Here is a 20,802-nt window from a genome sequence, read left to right on the forward strand (position 1 = left end):
GGAAGCCTGTTAGCGGTGCATCCCAAGGTTACAAGAAACAGATTCCTCTTACTAAGCCGGCGTGGAATAGTAGGAACATTAGGGACAATTAACGCGACTAGGTCCTCAGTCGGCACTGTTTTTTTTTTTTTTTTTTATCCACTTTTTCTCCCATTTTCTATATTTTCTCCCATCCCAATTTCGTATCATCCAATTCAACCCTCCCCTGTCACGGACGCTGTTTCTTGCCTCCCACAAGCCGGCTGCAATGTGGACTAAGTCATACATAGCACAAGTCCCCTCCGGTACTTGAGGTAACAGCAGTCGCATCTTTTCACCTGCGCAGCTCGATCTCTCAGTGGCGAGGAGTAACACGTGGGTCGTGGGAGGCTCACGCTGCCCCCGACACTTCCTGATTCTACTGCGCAGGCGCACCAACCGACCTGTAGGAGTCGCTGTCCACAACGCCCGATCCCCACCCATCAGTTTCCCACCCCCTAATACGGCCAATGTGTATTAGTACGGACGACCAGCTAAACTGAAAGCAAATGTAGAGCGCTGGGCTCGAACTGACGAGCCCAGCGTCTCCAGCATTTCGTGGCGAGCGCCTTGCCCACTACGCCACGTAGCCGCCCGTCAGCACTGGTTATTAAGGCCAGATTTATTAAACATAGGCAGGTTATGGGTCTAGCTGGAGCAACCAGGACAACCATCTCCGTCTGCTGTATGTGGCGTGATGCTAAAGAGCACTTAACCCTTTCACTGCCACACTACAGAAGGTTTCACTGCCACACAACAGCAGGTTAACCCTTTCATTGCCACACTACAGAAGGTTAACCCTTTACTATCACACTACCGACGGTTAACCTTCTGTAGTGTGGCAGTGAAGGGGTTAACCTGCTGTTTTGTGGCAGTGAAAGGGTCAACCTTCTGTAGTGTGGCAGTGAAAGGGTTAACCTTCTGTAGTGTGGCAGTGAAAGGGTTAACCTGATGTTGTGTGGCAGTGAAAGGGTTAACCTTCTGTAGTGTGGCAGTAAAAGGGTTAAGATGAGACAGATCTATGGACTGTGGGCTACCTCATCTAGCACTGTTCACGTGAAAGAGGAACGGATGCAGCACACGTGCTCATGTGCACATTGTCTGTCTGTCTGTCTGTCTGTCTGTCTGTCTGTCTGTCTGTCTGTCTGTCTGTCTGTCTGTCTGTCTGTCTGTCTGTCACACACACCCACCTGTGCGTCCTGTAAGCCGCCCACATCAAAGGAGTCATGCCGTTCTGGTCCATCATGTCAACATCCTATGAGAGGAGGAAACAAGAGAGGCCATTGTCACAGAGCTGCAGGGGCAACACAGGGAGACTGGAGGGGCCACAGAGCAGCGTGAAGGGCAGAGATGTTCAGTGGTTTAACTATAGTGTGGAGATTATGAAAGAGGTAGACCGCCCCCTGGTGGACGACGACACCACTGATCACAATGTCCAATACCTTTTGTGGGAGAGTGTACATTGCATGTAAAAGTGTATATTGCAGGGACGGGGTATAAGGGCCGGGATACAGAACTGTCATGTAGTAAATATCACAAGGTGTGTGTCGTCATGTTGTGTCTCAATAGTGTAATATAACTTGAATGAATGAATCCCTAAAATGTCAGTGAATTGAGAGAGTTCAATGACGGAAACTAACCAGAAATCCATCAAAGTACATGCAAGAGACTAGTATTCAACTCTAGGAAAGGTCTGGGAAAGGTTTAGTTGAAGCCATAGGTGCCAGCAGCTGCTGGATCCAAAGGGTTCACATACTTATGCACACAAGGATATTTCATGTTTAATCATTGTATTTAGTAAAGAAATATATATATTCAAACTATGTGTTTTCCTTCAATCATGCTTTATCATAAAATTTATCTTAGATGAAGATATAAATAAAGATTAATGTGCGAAATATTTGAAAAACTGACTACGTTTTTGAATGAACACAACGTTCAAACTAACCATCTTCAGATAATAAAGTACTCAACCTATACGGTCTTTAACTATAAATGAACACAACATTCAAACTTACCATCTTCAGATAAGAAAGTACTCAACCTATACTGTCTTTAACTATAAATGAACACAAGTTACACAACATTCAAACTTACCATCTTCAGATAATAAAGTACTCAACCTCTATTGTCTTTAACTATGAATGGACACAACATTCAAACTTACCATATTTAGATAACATTGTTCCTCTGAAAATTCTCAACACAGTTATATAGTTCTTTGTCTGAGGTCCATTAGTACATAGTCTCATGATGTACTATGACGTTTACCATAGATGCCAACATGGGGCGTTATGCATTTTTCACAAGTAAGGGTCAAAGGTCACAGTTGGGAGTCAATGACTATAGACTGGTGTTCTGGAATAACTACCTGTCCCTTGGCGATGAGGTAGGCCACGATGGAGGTGTGGCCGAACTGGGCAGCCAGGTGGACACAGCTACACCCCTCGCCATCGATGAGCGACGGGTCTGCGCCGTACTTCAGGAGCTGTACCACCATGGACAGGTGGCCTTGTCTAAATGACAACACGGACAAAAAGTGACTCGTTTAATGAGCGCATACACAAAAAAGAACATCCGCTGAATGGGGTTATGTAATGGTAGTAGTGGACATGTATTGTGGCTGGTAAAATATGCGGTTTATTGATGGTTATGCACTGTTTCCCCTAGGATTTTTTTCAGGGGGGGTGGTAGGCCCCCAAAACTACTAGTGTTGTCGCGGGGCGCGCGTGTCACGGATACGTGGTGTCAACAGTGTCGGCATAGACGCGTGCAGTAAGGCGGTTGTTAGTATCGGTGCATTTCTCTACACTGAGCTGAAATGAAACGATTGCACATAAATTAGGTCAATAAATATTAACAAGGTGATTGATTGAATGAACATTTTATTAACAGATTGCAGAATGGGTACAATACAGTACGGCTCAATACACACAATTGTTAAGGGGATGCAGACCAGAGAAAGACCTTCGTCTTGTTTACACCAGGGTCCCCCGTTTTCAATTCATAATGAATTGCAAGTAAGCGTGCAGTCCGTGCAACCGTGCAATCCATTCTTTGTGGATCTAGCCCTGAGACTTGTTACGCGCGATGCTAGTCAGTCTCGGAGTTGTCTCGGAATGGATTTGGTAGCTTTTTTCTGCATCTCCGTAGACCGTGTCGTACCACTGTTTTAATGTCTTAGTGAAGATTGATTTATATGAAAACCGATTTATGTATAATTTAGCTCGCTCCCCAACATTACTGTGATTAAAGCAAACTTTAATAAAAAAGAAAAAGGGAAATGATTATACTTTTTTCTGGAGGGGCGGGGCGTCCCGTTGGTGGGGCGGACCGCCCCGCCAAGGCATGGTAGGGGAAACACTGGTTATGTAATTAAACAAAAGTTCTATATCATACTGGCTCCGCTCAGCGTCATCTGCACTAACCTCACTTCGTGCACAGCACTGAATAAAAAACCACAATGTACCTTTACATACCAGCATCCGTCTGGCCACACCCCTATCCGCTTACCTTCATAAGCAGGTGTGTGGTCACCTACTCGCCTCCTTCTTCACTTTCACCACAAGGAAGTGCCTGTTGTATACCCCACTTGACGAGGTTGTTAGCTGAAGAAAGTTGAGTTACGTGTTTAAATTTTTTCTTGCTTTTTTCTCTCTCTCATAAATTTTAAAAGAAAAAAGCTAAGTCATAATGTTTACCTCGGAGGGTCGCGCTAGCAACGTCACCCTTCACCAGCGGTTCTCCATTGCCTCCTCTGTCGTGCGTCTTGGAGCGGGGTTGAGGCCTGTTTCGTGGTCGGCAGCCGCGCCTGGTAGGCGTCCGATAGATAGTTTGTCTCTCCAAGGAGCTGGTGCACCAGCGCCGTCTCCTGTGCGATGGCCTGGTTCCAGTTCTGGTTCCTTTGCCTCCGGAGAGTCGTCCACTGTTGGGCGGCCGGCTCCTCTGGTGGCGGAGGATTTGAGACGCAAACTTTTTGCGTCGGCTCGCTCCCGTCGCAAGATGGTGGCTTGTAGACGCGAACGGCCTGGTTTTGGTGAGTTGCGGGAGCCGGATGAGGATGCGTCTGATTCTCCATGGCCGATGGAAACAGAGGACTACATGGTAGAAGCGGACGGGTTCTTGTTCGACGCCCCGGTGGAGACATGTCCGCCGCCCGTCCAGGTAACACTGGAGGGGGGTGAGAGGTCTCCTTGGGGTTCCTCGTACGCAGATGTTGGGTTAGAACCTCCGACTCGGTGGCGGGATGCCCTGCTATCAGCCACATCAGAATGTGGCTCTGTAACCAGTAGTCTGCTGCATGTGAGGGACGCGAGCTCGGTGGGGGAAAGTATGCAGGGGGAACTGCGTGCTGTTTCCCGAGCTCATGGCGGCGGCGGCAGTCGCAAACGGCGTGCCGCTGCCGCAGCCACTGCCTGTTCCTATTCCTGACGATCTCATAGGTCATCTATGGCAACGCCGTTCTGTGAGAGGGATGGACGTTGTCTGTCCATTTTTCCCCTCAATGGAGGCCTACGTCCGTCAGGGACAGGTGGTCTCCCACATCATGGGCCTCACCCCCGCCTACGTGCAAGTCACGAGGGTGGTGGGTTTGGTAGAAGGCATGAAGGAGGGCGTGCCTCGGCTTGATAGGCCGATGGCGGCACTCCTTTGTCCTGAGGTGGTGTGGGAGCCGTTATGGAAGCCGGTTCCCCAAGGGAAATCGGCGAAGCGGTTGGCTTTCTGGAGTGACCAGTCATTTATCTCCGCGACGCAATCTCTGGCTGCCACTTCTAACATCGCGCAGCTGGCGAGATTCATGTCCGGGATACTGACGGGCGGTATGGAGCTGACTGATTTGCAACATGATCAGCTCGCCCAGTCGGCAGGAGCCATCCTGCATCTGATCCAGCCGCAGGCCATAGCCGCTGGGAAAGTACGCGCCATGGCCACTCTAGTCCAGCGCCACCTTTGGCTGGAGCAGGCGCGTGTGCCGGAGAAGAAGAGGACTCAACCTGCAGGGAGATGCAGGAGGAGCGTTCCGTGCTCCAGCCTCATTTCCCCCCGCCCGATGTCGCCGGTGGAGTCAGACGGCAGGCTCGTCGTCGGGGTTCCGCCGCCGTAGCCGTCGCTGCTACCACCGCCACTGCTGGACCTTCGGCAAAGAAGGCCAGAAGGAGAGAGGGCGCCTCCGCCACTGCAGCCGGCCCATCTACGCCCGGAGGTGACGGTAGGGATCGTCGTGACCAGCCTCCGATCGTTTACCGTCCCTCAGGGGCTCCCCGGGGTGGCAAGTCCCGAGCGGCTCGTGGCAGGCGTCGCTGAAAGTATGACTTTTCCCCTCTGTGGTCCCCCCCTGTTCCCTTCCCGGCCCAAATATGATGTTTGTTTATAAAAAATAAAGAGTCCCTCCTAAAAGGATAGTTGTGTGCTCTGTTGCTTAAACAGTGATATTGAGCCGCAACACTATTGTGTTGGTCTGCAGTAATGCTCGTGTATGAAAAGGTACCGCGGTTCAGGCCGCTCTCTCTCTCCATCAGATTTTCTGTGTCTTGCAACATAAACACGGGTGTCGGGTTCACACATACATAACTTGGCCTTGTTATAAACCCTGTTCACAGACGTGTCTGTGGCTAGCGTGCATTGAATTAGCTTTGCGCTGTTCATTATCATACTGGCTACTTAAGGTATCATATGGCTATTTTGTTGTTGTCGTATGCAAGGGTTGGGCTTGCGAGGGGGTACTGGATAAACCCCTCCTTCCATCTTCCGATTGGTCAGGGGGTTTCTTGGACTTTCGCTCCTCTCTCACGCATGGCGAAGAGGGGGCTGTTGGGGTGGTCTTATGGACCTCCTCTGGTAGCCCTGTGTGCTTCCCGAGCCGCCGGGCCCGGTCCGAAGTTGTGTTTCGTCGACCCGTAGGCCTGGAATAACCCTTTTTTGAAAACTGAAACACTTGTACTGCGGTGTAGCCGGTGTATACCCGCAGGTGCGTTTGAGTTTTTTCTTGAGGGGTTATAGGAACAACCACCGCATGTGGTACCAAGAGGGTGGTTGATTACCTGGTGTGTTGGAGCAGAGTCAACTCCCGGGTTACCCGGTTGAGTGTGCCCCTGCACGTTCATGACGTCTGCCAATCGTGTCAGCCTTCTCTGCCTCGACCCCTCTGGGTGGGTTTTTTTTGGTGGAGGCTTTGTCATGGTGCGCAACAATGCCAGCATACGCCCCTTCCGCCGGGGTGCTGTTTTCAGTTGACCCCTTTGGCGCCTGTCTCGTCCGCAGTGCTCCAGGCTCGGGTCTAAAGCCTGCTGCCTGGTTTAAGCCTGCTGCCTCTGGGGTCGTCTCCCCGGTGCGCTGCCTGCTTCCGCTATAGTTTAGCCTTTTGAGTGCTTCAAGTTACGGCCATGCTGACTGCCTGTGTTGCAGGGTCAGTGTGCCAGGCGGCGTACTAGTGGGGGGGAGGGCCCGCTCTTGGAGGGGCCCTGTCCGAATACGCTGGCGATGTGGGGGGCGGTGTCACTAAGTGACCGCCTGGTGAGGTCTTGATGCTTGGCGTCATTGACCTCTCCAGGCCCCCTTTTTCCAGGGGATCCAGTCCCTTCAGTGGGTCTGGGTCTTCCTTCGCGCTCCGCTGCTACGGCCTTGCCACGGGGTTGAGTTTGCTCTTGACCCCGTGATTTTGGGGGCAGTAACGAGGGTTGTTCCTTCCGTTCGTTCCCTGGTGGCATGCGGGTTGTGCGTGTGCGTAGTCGTGGGGTCAAGCCACGGTTTGCTCACCCTGTGCGTTGAGTTGCTCGAGTTTCTCTTCGCACGGTCGGATCCGTCTCCCTCCCGTCCTCCACTAGGGAGGGTATCCTCCATTAGGGAGGGTCGGGGGGCTCGGTCCTCTCCGGTCTGATGGTTGTGGGGGGCCTCAGCGGGGTACATTTGTCGAGCTTCTGGCTCCCGCTCAGCTCCTGTAGTGCAGATGACGCTGAGCGGAGCCAGTATGATATAGAACCTAAGGTTATGTATATAACCAAGTTCTATGAATACTGGTGACGCTCAGCGTCAGGACGCCACTGCAGCCCTTGACCTCGCCTTGTGGTGAAAGTTTGGGAAGGAGGCGAGTAGGTGACCACACACCTGCTTATGAAGGTAAGTGGATAGGGGTGTGGCCAGACGGATGCTGGTATGTAAAGGTACATTGTGGATTTTTATTCAGTGCTGTGCACGAAGTGAGGTTAGTGCAGATGACGCTGAGCGTCACCAGTATTCATAGAACTTGGTTATATACATAACCTTACGTTAAGTGATTTTCAGCCTGTGGCCTATTTCAATATTATGTTACAGTGTTTGCCCTGCAACTAACGTTTCTTTGTGTACACAAGTCATTTGATTGAAAAATCTAAAGCATCCTAGCCTTTCTATCCAAGTTAAGCTATTCAATGCCAATGATTTTTACACAGAAGAGATAAAGTGCTGAATGATATACAGCAAAAAATACTAACACCAGCCTTCATTCATCAGTATCTCCCCACGTTACAGAAATGCTTGGTCAAAAACGTATTTTACGTTTTCAAAGACGGTAATTTGCAGCAAAAGTTTCCGCTGCATATGTTAAAAGAAGTTTTCTTTACAAAATCTGTCCAAACATCGCTGGAGAAACATTTATGGACACGATATGAGCGCAGGCTGAAGGTAAGGTATAGCATAATGACAGTTAAAAATGTATATTGTATAGTAGTGTACATAGGACCCAGTGCCTTCTCAGGAATTTAGCATGTCTATTTCATCATGCCCATCTTATGTCTTTTTATTATATGTTTTTTTTTTTTTTTTTTTTTTTTTATTATTGCAAGACACAAATTATTAAAAGTCAGTACTCAACACACAATGCATAATGAAACTTTCAGTAAAGGTGGTTAAAATATATGCAAGTACAGAAACAAGATAAAACAAAATTAGTCTATAATAACATTTTAACCGTATACAGTGTATATCCAGCGAAATTACAATTATATAAATGTTAGTATAAAATATACCCCTAATACCTATTTTCTAAAACCCTACACACATATGCTCCAGCTCGAACCCCCCCCTCCCGGCCCCCCTCTTGGATAGTACCTCCATTATCCCTCACTCCTAACCAGACACTACCATTATAAGCTAGCTTTTATTCTCTCCACCACTTCTAACCACATTGACATTTTGGATTCATTGAGACCCAGAATTCTTGCTGTAGATATTTCTTGATATATCACATCGAGATATGTAAGAAACCACACTTTGACACATTTTTTCCGGTTGAAACCAACATGATGCGATCAGTTTTTTAGCTACTGTGATACCCGATAAAACCAATCTCTTTAGTTGTGGATTCACTGCAAACTCAAAAACATCATTCAATAGTAATACAGAGGGGTGTACAGGTATATTCCAAGATACGAGTATTGATAATTGTTGGGACACATCTTTCCAGAATGCCTTAACTGGTGGGCAGTCCCAATACATGTGCATAAATGTTCCTTCGTCCCCATTTGTACATTGGGAGCATTTGGAGTCTTGTTTAAGCCCCATTTTGCACAGCCTTATAGGAGTCAAGTATGTCCTGTGAATATAGTTCAGATTGATTTGTTGATGATCCGGGTTCCTTGATGTAAGTCGGACATTTGCCCAGGCTCCTTGCCAATCAAAGTCATTTTCCAGGTCTGGTATATCCCTCCTCCAGACATTGTCTAGTTGAAGGGTTTCATACGAGGACGTTAGTAATTGATAATAAAAACCTGATACAAAACCTCCCAATGTTTCTCTTTCATAGAAAAATTTGTGGTATCTGTGGTGTTCAATTGGTATGAGTAATGGAACACCGTGAGACCTCAGACAAAGTCGTAACTGTATGTAAAAAAGCCATGTGGACTCGGTGAGGTTAAACTTTGTGCATATTTCGACATAACTACAGAGGCCCTTGTTATTAAAAATATCCCCTAATGAGTGTATGCCTTGCTCTTCCCATATAGGGAATCTTATAGGGCGTTTTCGCATTAAGAGTGCATTGTTATTGAATATGGGAGTGTGATTATGCCATTCTTGAGGGTTAGGATATTTCTTTTGTGTTTCCCGCCATGTTCTGATTGCATGGGTAATTATTGGGCCAAATTCTCGCTCACAATGCTTGATTGAAAGTTTAGTGTGTGCTATGTCTTTTAGTCTCTGTGGGGCTACTATGTTTTCTTCTAAATCTCTCCAAGATACCAAAGCCTGGGGGTCAAACCATATCTTCAGTGGTCTTAATGTGAAGGCCTTAAAATATTGTAAAAAATCTGGAACTGCCATGCCACCGTCTGCTTTATTTCTCTGTGCGGTGGATCTTTTTATGCGAGGTGGTTTGTTATTCCAAATAAATTTGTATGTGGAGGTTTGTAATCTTTTCCAGTAGCCCTCTGGAGGAGGTAACGGAAGCATTGAGCTGAAGAAATTGATTCTTGGTAATACATCCATCTTAACTATTGATACCCTTGCCTGTACTGAGTTTTTAAGTTTTGCCCACCTGTCCAGGTCGTCTTTGATTTTGTTCTGTATTTTTGTGTAATTGTGCTTCACCGTTTGTCTTATGGTGGGAAATATTTCCACTCCCAAGCATCTAAAATGTTTGACCATGGGTATCGCACCTGGGAGGGTTGTGTCTTTTTTTGCACTGATGTTAAGAGGAAGAAAAGCCGACTTAGGCCAATTTATTTTAAATCCCGATAAATCACCAAAGTTCTCTATCAACTTGAGTATATGCGGCAATGTGTTGTTGGGGTTTTGCATGAACAATATTACGTCGTCCGCATATAAACTAATTTTATGTTGTGTGCCCTTGATTACTATTGGTTCTATGTGTTGGGATTGTCTTATAAATTGTGCTAAAGGTTCTAATGATAGATCGAATAGTCCGGGACTAAGAGGGCAACCCTGTCTGGCTGAGCGTGATACCGGAAAGATATCGGAGATGAATGTGCCTGTTGTAATCCTGGCCGATGGGTCCTTGTATAGTACTTTAATCATATCAATGAATCCTTTTCCTAACCCCATCCTTTCTAATACTGCCCATAGAAACGACCATTCCAACCTGTCAAATGCTTTCATAGCATCCAGGGATAGCATCGCCTTAGGTGTGGTGTCCTCTTTGTCTGCGTCTAGTACGTGCAGTATTCGCCTTATGTTATCATTGATCAGGCGACCTTTTATGAAGCCCGTTTGGTCCGGGTGAACTAAAGACGTCATATGCTTTTGCAATCTGATGGCTAATATCTTAGAGTACAGTTTGACATCGGTTCCGAGGAGGCTTAAAGGTCGGTAACTACCGCACTCAGTGGGGTCTTTGTCTTTTTTGTGAAGAACTGAAATGAGTGCGATATTTTGGTGTTTATGGAAGCTTCCCTCTTTGACTGAGTATAAGATCATATTTAGTAATAGGGGTCCAAATATGTCCCAGCAAGAAATGTACATTTCTGATGGGATACCGTCAATTCCGGGAGCCTTGCCGTTTTTCATTCCGGATATGGCCTTCTTGAGTTCTTCTAATGTGATCGGTGCTTCTAACTGTTTAGCGTCGTCCTCCGAAAGTTTAGGGAGAGTAATTTGATTAAGATATGTGTCTAATTTGTCTTGATCAAAGGTCGTCTCTGAATTATACAAATCGGAGTAGAATTCTTTGAATGTATCGTTTATTATTTCGGGTTCTGTTACTAGAGCTTGTTGTTTCCTAATGGCAGTTATATCTGCAAATTTTGCATTAACTCTTAGTCGCATGGCTAATAGGTGACTAGGTTTAGATCCTTGGAAGTACTACTGTTGTCTTGTGCTGCGTATTTGCAGTTCCGATTTTTGTCTGTATATTGCTTTGATCTCTGTCTTTAGAATGTTAACTTGGTTTTCTAGTCTAGTAGAGTTGTTGTATTTTAAAGAATTAAAAAGAGTTGAGTAAAGCGTTTCCATTTCAGACAGTTTTGTGCTTTGATTTTTGCGCAATATGGAGGAAAATCTATCCGTGAAATCCTTGATCATACTCTTTACCGACATCCATAATATTCTGGGATCGTGCACCGAGTTTGCATTATCCCGTAGGAATATTGTGAGAGCTTCTTTAATTTGTGTAATGAATTCCTTGTTGTTAAGCAGCATAGAATTAAAACGCCATCTTGGGGCCCGGGAAGATAGTGTACCAAATGTTGCTTTCAGGATTAAGTAGCAGTGATCTGATAACGCAATGGGTGTCATTTCCACTTCATATTTATCAAATATTCTCGGGGATGCAAAGACGTAATCAATTCTGGATAGTGTGTTGTGTCTCGCCGAACGACAGGAGTACTTGCGGGTCATGGGATTAAGTGAACGCCATAAATCAATTACCCCTGTTGATTTTGACCAATCTTTTAATGCTTTAGATGAATTTTTTTGTTCGTTGGAAAAGGTAAGGTAAGTTTTGTCCATCCTTGGGTTCCAAATGGCATTAAAATCCGCACCTATTATATATGAGTACTCGGGATGGTTTAACATTTCTCCGGTTAGTGAAGTAAAGAAACCCACTTCGTACAAATTTGGGGCATATACCGCTGCCAACGCAATTTTCCTGTTATTGTGTATAATCCTAGCTATAGTTATGCGCCCCTCAGCATCCGACCATACCCCTTTCAATTCGATATTTAATTTGCGTCTGACGACTATGGCTACCCCTCTAGTTCTCGTAACAAAAGATGAGTGACTAATATTATGGTATATGTTATCCGCTAACGTATTTATGTCTTCCTCTAAAATGTGCGTTTCGCTTAATAGAGCCACGTCCACATGTTCTTTTTTCATCAGTGTGAGCACGCTTTTGCGTTTGTGTTGTTTGTTTATCCCACCGGTGTTCCATACCATTATATTCAAACTAGCCATAATCTATGCATGTTTTTGTGTAGTTTTTGGTAATGCTTCTGGAGTGCGAAGCTACAATAGTACATCCAATTAGTGAGGTCCCGTTGAGAGCTGAGCTTAAAAACATATATATATACAAATAAAAATCCCCTATTTTCCCCTCACCCAGAAAGTCGTACAGGCCTGTGTTCCAAAAACACATCCTCCGCGATTGACTTTCTCCCATAGTCCGCCGGATTGCCCAAAATGAGCATTGTAATCTTAATCTTCCTATGCTAATTGCCATAGGATCTAACATTTCCATTCTATTGCAATAGAATGTCGCTTTTGGTCTTGCACCTTCCCTTACTGTAATGAAGTATTGTGATAAATGACAAAAAATAAAAAATAAAAAAAGAGAACAAACTTTCATCGACATATTCATTTGAACCCTCTACTAACGTGTGGGAAAAAAGGAAAAAAGGAAAAGATTGTAGAGCAATATTGACACCTTAATGTGAAGAACAGTGGAAAAGAACAATGTAAGGTAAAATATATATAAAAAATAGAGTAATGAGAAGAAAAAATTAAATAAAATTAAAATTAAAGGAAAGATATAGATAAGGAATGAGAGATAGAATAATTATCAACGTGGAGAAGCCACTAGAACCGAATTAACAGATTAGATAAGATAGATAAGCAGAGCCTTTTAGAGCTTCAATGTGCCAGTCACCATCAATGGAGTGATTACTTAAATTGTTAGAATAACCTTGTAGTGTTCATACGTTTAGGTGTGGTTAATTTTTAAAGTATTATTAAGGACAGATTGAACTTCATTCAATTGATTATCTCTATGTGTATACACACCGGATGTTTATTGTTAAGAGTTGTAGGCCTTCGTTGTCATGGTGCCTTATATTCTAGAAGGTTGTAGAGTATACTAGTGCAATAGACTATTTTTATGTTCCAGAATGATCTAAGAGACCCAGGGCATTTGAGCGATAAACCCAGAATATTCCAGATAGATCTTTTTGCAATGATATGTATTTGTCTCCCCAGAGACCAGAGTCTGAAATTATAATGTATTACGAATCGTATTATACACAGTACACATTGTTATAGACGGCTTGCATATCGTCTTCTACCTTGATGAACACAATAAAGTCATTCTAACACTGGTATACATTGAGAAAGAGGCTTATCTGTTTCCGGCATTGTCGTCCTGCCTTGGGTTATTAGCTCCATTTCGCTTCAGAAAATCCTCAGCTTCTTTAGGTGTGTATATACCAGACCTGAGGCCGTCACTGCCCACGAATGATAACAGCGCCGGGTATGATAACCTTGGCTTGTGACCAGATTTGAACAGCTTTTGCATCACCTCCTTGTATGGTAGACGTCGAATGATGGCTTCTTTGCTCAAATCTTCGTAGATAAATATTGGTTTATCACCATAATTCAGATTCCCACGTTGGATGCGAGCAAATTTGATGATGTCATCCCTTGTTGTAGTCTTCCGCAGAGTGACAATGATGACTCTTGGCCCGATGCTTCTATTCCCCCGAGAACCGATTCTGTAAACATGGTCCACTTCTGGCACTTTGTTTGGATCGTCGTTACCCAAAATCGTTGATAGCACTGTTGGAAAGTTGGTATCTTCGCAGTTTACTGTTTCATCAAGCCCCACAATGCGGATGTTATTCCGCCTGTGGTAGCGTTGGGATTCTAGTAGCCTCTCCGTCGCTTCGTTTTTAAGCACCTGTATTTCCCTACGGTATTCTTCTTTCACACTTTCTATATCTTTTTCCATCTCTGTCATGCCACCTTCGTTCGCCTTGACTGCCTGTGTAATTTCTGTCACCGTATTCTCCACTGACGTGATTCGCATTGACTGTGCATCGATCGCTTTCTTGACTTCTTCTAATTTCTCATCGATGCGATCGAATTTAGCATCGATGCGATCGAATTTAGCATCGACGTTTGCCTCGAGCGCCTTGATGTGTGTCATCTGTTCTACCATCAGGTTAGTCAGTGTGTTGAAATCGGGTGGAGTGGTAGTACTGCTTGCTTCAATTGGCGGCATAGATGCAGTGACGGTGACGGTGGAATCTTTTGCTATTGGTATTCTTTTATCCAGATATTTGGCTGCCCTCTCTTTCACGGAGCTTGATTCTGTCCCTTCTGTTATGTTGGTATCTATTAACTCTCTTTCGGGGACCGTAATCGATGGTCCCGGTAAATTTTCCTCTTCATTCTCCTCTTCGGAGCTTGTCGCCGTCGGCTCAGAACCAGCGTCGGTTAGGACACGTCTTCTTAGTTTTGTTACGTCCTGCGCCGCTGAAGTTACCGTAGTTTGTTTCCCTACCGTCCTTCTACCTTTAACCATTTTGTCTTTTGATATGGTTAGTAGAGGGTCTTATCAATACATACGATGTGGTCTATTCTCTTTCTTTACTGTCCAAATAATGTTTTTAAACGAAATTAGCGTTGGTGGGAGCGGAGCAATTGCAAAATGCGTGCACTACATATTGTGCTAAAACCGGAATGTGTTATATGTTTTTTTACGTCTATTTTATTATTAGTATTATTGCACAATCGAAGCGGGCATGACCACCCACATTTCACTGTATGCCCTGGTATGTACAGTATGTGACAAATAAACCTCTTGAATCTTTAGACAGACAAGTGGTAAAGGTCAGCAACAGGTGGCTGATAGAAGAGCCCTGGATGTCTGTGTGTATTAGGGAGCCTGTAGATACCCCCCCCCCCCCCTCTGTCAAACATCATCAATAATGCAGGAGGAGAGCTCTCTCCCCCCCCCCAGAGGCAGAGGGCCTCATGTGTCTCTTCTCTTGCCAACAGGCCTGTGTGCTGGGGCTGAACATAAGAATAATAGCAGCTTAGATTCAGACAGTGCCTTTCAGGAAACACAAGGACTCTTTACAAAGCCACAAAGAGACAAATAAAACATACATCTGAAAAAGTATAGTTTTAGGGGTGCTCCAGTAGCACACCATGTTACCGCGCTGCGTCGCGGGACTCCGTGCTGCGTCACGGATCTGGTTGACTCCGAGTTCGATTCCCGGACTCGCCGTCATTTGCCGAATGTCTCCCCCTGCTCTCTCTCCCGTTTCACCCTACAACTGTCGGTCATGCTTGACCAGAAAAGCGATAAACGCTAAAAATTTTTAAAATTTAAAAAAGTTTAAAAAAAAAGAAAAAGTATAGTTTTAAAAGAGTCCCAAGGATGTGGCGGAGCGGATCTCAGCTCCCCGAAGAGAATTCCAGAGGGGTAAGAGCCCTCATTTTTTATACAAATATGAATGAGAATTGGAGGTGGGCTTCCCACTCTCCAAGACATTTACAACAAGCGTTGTAAGAATAAGGCCAAGAGAATAATAAAAGACTCTAGCCACCCAAACAACTGCCTCTTTGAACTGCTGCGGTCAGGCAAGCAGAAAGAGCTTCTATCCCCAGGCCACCAGGATGCTCAATGACAATTAACACTATGTAACAAACCATCAAACACACTCACAGCACGCACACACACCCACGTACACACCAACTTTAAATGGACAACTCACTGTAGCACCCACTTTACACACTTAATACTAACACTTTATATATATTATATTATTGGCAACTCATTGCACATAGCCATGCCTTGCACCTTACCTTACCACCACAAGGTGGCACCACAAGCTACCTCATCCCATTTACCTCATCCTATTTATATTGTAAACACTCTGCATTGTATATTGCACCACAAGGTACCTCATCCCATTTACTTCATCCCATTAATATTGTATTGTAACTGTTGTGAAGGATCAGATTAAACCGAATATATATATTTATTTATGGATATATATTTAATAGTATTTGTATATCGTTTGATATCCCTTGTATATTCCTTGTACATATACACTGAATATCCCTTTAGTCTACTAACAGCCCATAATAGTTTCATTCTCTCATTGGACAAGAACTTGGCGCCAGCAGCCAAGCCCCTTGGTTCAAGTTCAATCGTGCCGACGAACATGTCGTTACTAGCCCGGTTCCGCGTAGGAATACGTCTGGCGAAATACGAATGGTACTATTTGTTCACAGCGCATATATATATGGCGCAAGTAAAGTAGAACTTTTTTTAGTCCCTTAGCCCTTAGTTCTTTACCCTCCAACCTAGTGGCAAGACGTTAAGCCTCACCCACGATACACGTGTGGTGCAGTATGGTCAACTTGGCCTCAGAATGGCATTGAGACATCGTGTGGATTAATAGTTGAATTGTCATAGTTTGGCACTATACCGTCGAGTGGGACGTATTTCTATTAAGTTAATAATAGTCTATTATGTATGGTGCATCGTTCGGTTAGAGTTATACAGTGAGTAGTACCCCCATCGTTTCCTCGCGTTATCTAGAGTCTTAACCAGGCTGGGCAGACCACGTGTGGTGCTTTCATCCGAGGAGTTCTGGGCTAGGACGAGTGGACCTGCACATTGGATTACCTTACCCGGACGACGGCGAGCCCTACACGGCTTGGATTATCTACTTGCTTTGGGTGCTTTGATTTATGCCATGGATAACAGCCAACACTGGTGAGTGTTGGAACTACCCCCCGAGAGGAGTCCAGGTGAGACGGCGCTCTAACCCGAGTGAGGTCGCCTCACGTCTCTTCGTTGTGGACCGGCAGCTACCGTCTACAAGAGGGCCCAACTGTATTCATCTGTGGACCAAGGTTCTGTGGGCACCGTGTTCAGCACTCTGAATTCTCCCAAGAAATCGTTGGCCAGATGGGATATCGCCGGCGGCTCTCCTAACCCCCCCCCCTACTGACTTACAACCAGCAGGACCCCCCTTTAGTATATCCAGCTATAATCATTAAGTACCATCGCTATAGTTCCCTAAAGAACCAGGTTGTATACTTGCTTCCTGCGTAACCAGAGATTGGACATTCAATGTTGATTTGCCTACGAATACTCATTTGCCTTACAAGTGCATTCAAATCATAAATGTCATTAAGTGAACGTTGTATATACCCTTTGCTATATATTAAATATTCGACTTATACATTTGTGTGGACTTGGTTTCATGGTGGGAAAGTGTTCATCATATCTATATCATGTACTGTGTGGCCAGTAGTTAAAGTACATAATGATACCATACTTATCAATACAGTCAGGGAATTGTACCCCTCAGTTACAGTAACTACTCTGCATTGTATATTGTACATATGTATATTGAACATTTTTGTCTTGTTTACACTTGTTTAAGTACTTGACTTTCTATTTTATACTTATTATAATTTTTATAATTATCTATTTTTACCTAGCACACTCTCAGGAGCAAAACAGAAAGAAGCATTTCATACAAAAGTATCCTGTATTTCTGTATGACAACTAATAAATAAACTTGAAACATATGGTAGACGTGCCTCCCAAAATACTATAAGTAATACAACATAATGATATTAATAGTCAATTGAATTTATTTGTCATTATTTCAGTACAGATTCATCAGCAGAAAGTCTACTGGGAAATCTTCTACTGAAAGGGTTTCAAACTCATTTAAAAAAAAAAACTAGAAACGCTGCAATTATCTGCCAAAACAATGTCCATAATGTGCAGTATTTGTGTATAATGTTTCTCATACATTAATGTGTGGTGTGTCCCATCACAACACCATGAAGGCCCAACACAAATAGATTTCCCACACACACAACAGCAGGTGAACAATCTGGTCTTCAGGGTTCCCACAGACATTGCAAAATGAAATTCAAGAACTTCCAAGTACTTTCCCAAGCACTATTTTTCTTTTAAATGCTGTTTTTTTTTATTATTATTTTTAAACATAACATCAAATTAGACACGCAAGCATTAACAGTAAACATCCAATGAAATCACCATTTGAATCATTATAAATGTAGTATACGAGATATATACCTAATACTTGCTATCTAATACCCTACATACATATGCTCTTGCTCGCTCACCCCCCCCGGACCCCCACTTGGATAATACATCCATTTTCATTAGTTTCTAACCAGGCACTACAATTCATATGCTAGCTTTTATTCTCTCCACCACTTCTAACCAGATTGCAATGTTGGTTTCACTGACACCTAAAATTCTTGCTGTAGAAATGTCTAGATAAATCACATCAAGATAGGTAAGAACCCATACCTTCCGGCAAATTTTTTCCGGTTGAAACCATCGTGATGCTATCAGCTTTTTAGCCGCTGTGAGACCAGATAAAACTAGTCTCTTTAGCTGTATAGGGGCTGCAAACTGAAAAACATCATTCAACAGCAATACAGAGGGGTGTACAGGTATGTTCAGAAATAAGAATTCTGATAATTGCTGAGACACTTCTTTCCAGAATATCTTAACCGGTGGGCAATCCCAATACATGTGCATACATGTACCCTCATCCCCATTTGTACATAAGGAACATCTGGAGTCTTGTTTAAGTCCCATTCTGTTCAATCTTATAGGAATCAGGTATGTCCTATGAATATAATTAAGATTAATTTGTTGATGGTCCGGGTTACGTGATGCAATTCGAACGTTTGCCCAGACTTCTTGCCAATCAAAATCTATTTCAAAGTCTGGTATATCCCTCCTCCAGAAATGCTGTTGTTTTTTTATAGAAAATAAAAATCTGATCCAATATTTATGGCTTAAAAAACCTATTTCCGACAATTACTTACACTTTAAATGCATTGATTCAGAACAATTGTATCATGGATGAACAAAACTTTCAATGCGAATGGTTGATTAGAATTTCAAGGACTTTTTAAGCACCTTGTTAGATTTTTTTTGCTGTTTAAGGAATTCCAGGCCTCGACTTTTTTTTGTAAAAAAGCAAGCACCTTTCACTGCCGCGCTACCAAACGGTTAACTCTTTCACTGCGACAATACACAGAAGGGTTAACCCTTTCACTGCCACACGACCGTCGGTTGTGTGATAATAAAGGGTTAACCTTCTGTCGTGTGGCAGTGAAAGGGTTAAGCACTTCAAGGACCTTGTGTGAACCCTGTGTCTTGCATATAAACACCGTGATCTCAGCTGCTCCCACTGAGTTTACTACCGGTTCCCACTTTGCCACCACACACACAGACCCATAGATCCTGAGGTGTGTGCTTAGTTTCTGCTTAGGTCTTTTAGTGTTCTCGAATACCTACTTCTGCACCATGCGTACTACCAACCAGGTTACCGTCGGTAGTGTGATAGTAAAGGGTTAACCTTCTGTAGTGTGGCAGTGAAAGGGTTAACCGGCTGTCGTGTGGCAGTGAAAGGGTTAACCTTCTGTGTATTGTCGCAGTGAAAGGGTTAACCGTTTGGTAGTGCGGCAGTGAAAGGGTTATAATAATAATACAGTCAGCTGTATGATAGTTTTTTTTCTTTTTTTTAACAATGTATTTATTGGGTTTGTATGATACAGTTAGCTGTACGAATCCCACCGGGAGACACAAGGCCTGCGGGGGGCCACGTCCAAAAGATGAGCGCTGTGCAGTTTCCTGTTTATTTTAATCCCATTAGCTCACATTCAAGTCCACCAGCCCTGGGCGCTGTCTTGTGAGTGGATTAGGTTGTAGTGTGTGTGTGTGTGTGTGTGTGTGGGGTTGAACTATCAGAACATAAACACAGACACACACCAGGGTGGCTCATACAGCAGCAGAGGCTCTCACTCTCATGCAAGAAGCTTTAGATTATAGTAATACTGCTTTCTAGGTATTTCTCTGTTGGGACATATGGAGAGGGGGGGGGGGGGGGGGATGCAGGCATTAGAAGCTGTTCATGTTGACGTTGGTTGACGTGTTGATCTTCAATATAGTGCTTTGCTCCATTAAAGAGATTTACATTTTACTATAATATTTTACATTACAGAGGCAGAGCAGTAACGACAGTCTCTTTACCTTGTGGCCCAGTGCAGCGGTGTAGAGTTCAGGTCCCCTCCTAACTGATCCACTATGGCTCCCTTGGATATGTAGTACCTGTAGGGAACAACGACAGTCAAGAGATGAGGAATACATACATACACACGTACGTGCATGAGCACACAAAAACACACACAGAGGTGTACCTCAATGGGGATATTGAATGAAAACTACAACGTAGTGTGAGATTAATATACAGTGTCAACAAGTAGGCGTCCCGCTAGGCACCGACTGCTTTCTACAGTGCAAGACAATGCCTCGCTGACTCCCTTCCTGTAGAAGGAGCTAGTCTTGGCATTGAAAGATTGTTTTAGAACACAATGGAAACACAAGCAGAGGCATTAATTAAACCAGCTGCGTGTGCTCCTGTGATCTGACCATAACCTGGGCATAGAGGTGACCGGGTGCCTGGTATGAAATAAAAGCCCCTGGGCATTACAGTGCCTGTTATCAAAGGTTGTTTACTCCATGTTCTTTTTACAACACTGGCCAGACACCCGGTTACTTTAACCCTTTCACTGCCACACTACAGAAGGTTAACCCTTTACTATCACACTACCGACGGTTGGGCATTTTAAAGAAAAATCCAAATCGATTGATCGCATGCTATACTCGAGTGATCGTGTATTACTCAAAAAAAAAAAGAAAAAAAAAATTTGCATTTTTTTTTTACTTATTTTTGTTCACGTATATATGTTTAAGGAAACCAACAAACAGTTATAATCTTACACATACATCTGAAACAAATATGTAAAAAACAACAAAAAAATACCGATTTTTCTCATAGCTACGAGCAATCGATTAATCGATTACTCATGCCCATCCCTATGTGATAGTAAAGGGTTAACCTTCTGTAGTGTGGCAGTGAAAGGGTTAACCTGCTGTCGTGTGGCAGTGAAAGGGTCTGTATATTGCCGCAGTGAAAGGGTTAACCCAGTGTTTCTCAAAGTTGGGGGCGCGCCCCCCAGGGGGGGCGCAGAGGCATGACAGGGGGGGCCTTGAGATTTATT

At 44.1% G+C, this 20,802-nt stretch overlaps 1 protein-coding gene across 1 annotated transcript in view; it reads right to left on the bottom strand.

The window, feature by feature from the left end:
* The window catches only part of zdhhc17 (zDHHC palmitoyltransferase 17), a gene marked incomplete at its 5' end in the record, with an annotated part of 93,526 nt that overhangs the window by 32,327 nt on the left and 40,397 nt on the right, over positions 1 to 20,802 (bottom strand). Inside the window, 3 exons of the mRNA XM_084330198.1 lie at positions 1,209 to 1,273; positions 2,390 to 2,534; positions 19,772 to 19,849. Of these exons, the coding sequence (XP_084186324.1) occupies positions 1,209 to 1,273; positions 2,390 to 2,534; positions 19,772 to 19,849 (288 nt within the window). The remainder of the gene's footprint in view (positions 1 to 1,208; positions 1,274 to 2,389; positions 2,535 to 19,771; positions 19,850 to 20,802) is intronic.

This window comes from Notolepis coatsorum (assembly GCF_963971535.1).
Source record: "Notolepis coatsorum genome assembly, chromosome: 15".
NCBI classification, from domain to species: Eukaryota; Metazoa; Chordata; class Actinopteri; order Aulopiformes; family Paralepididae; genus Notolepis; species Notolepis coatsorum.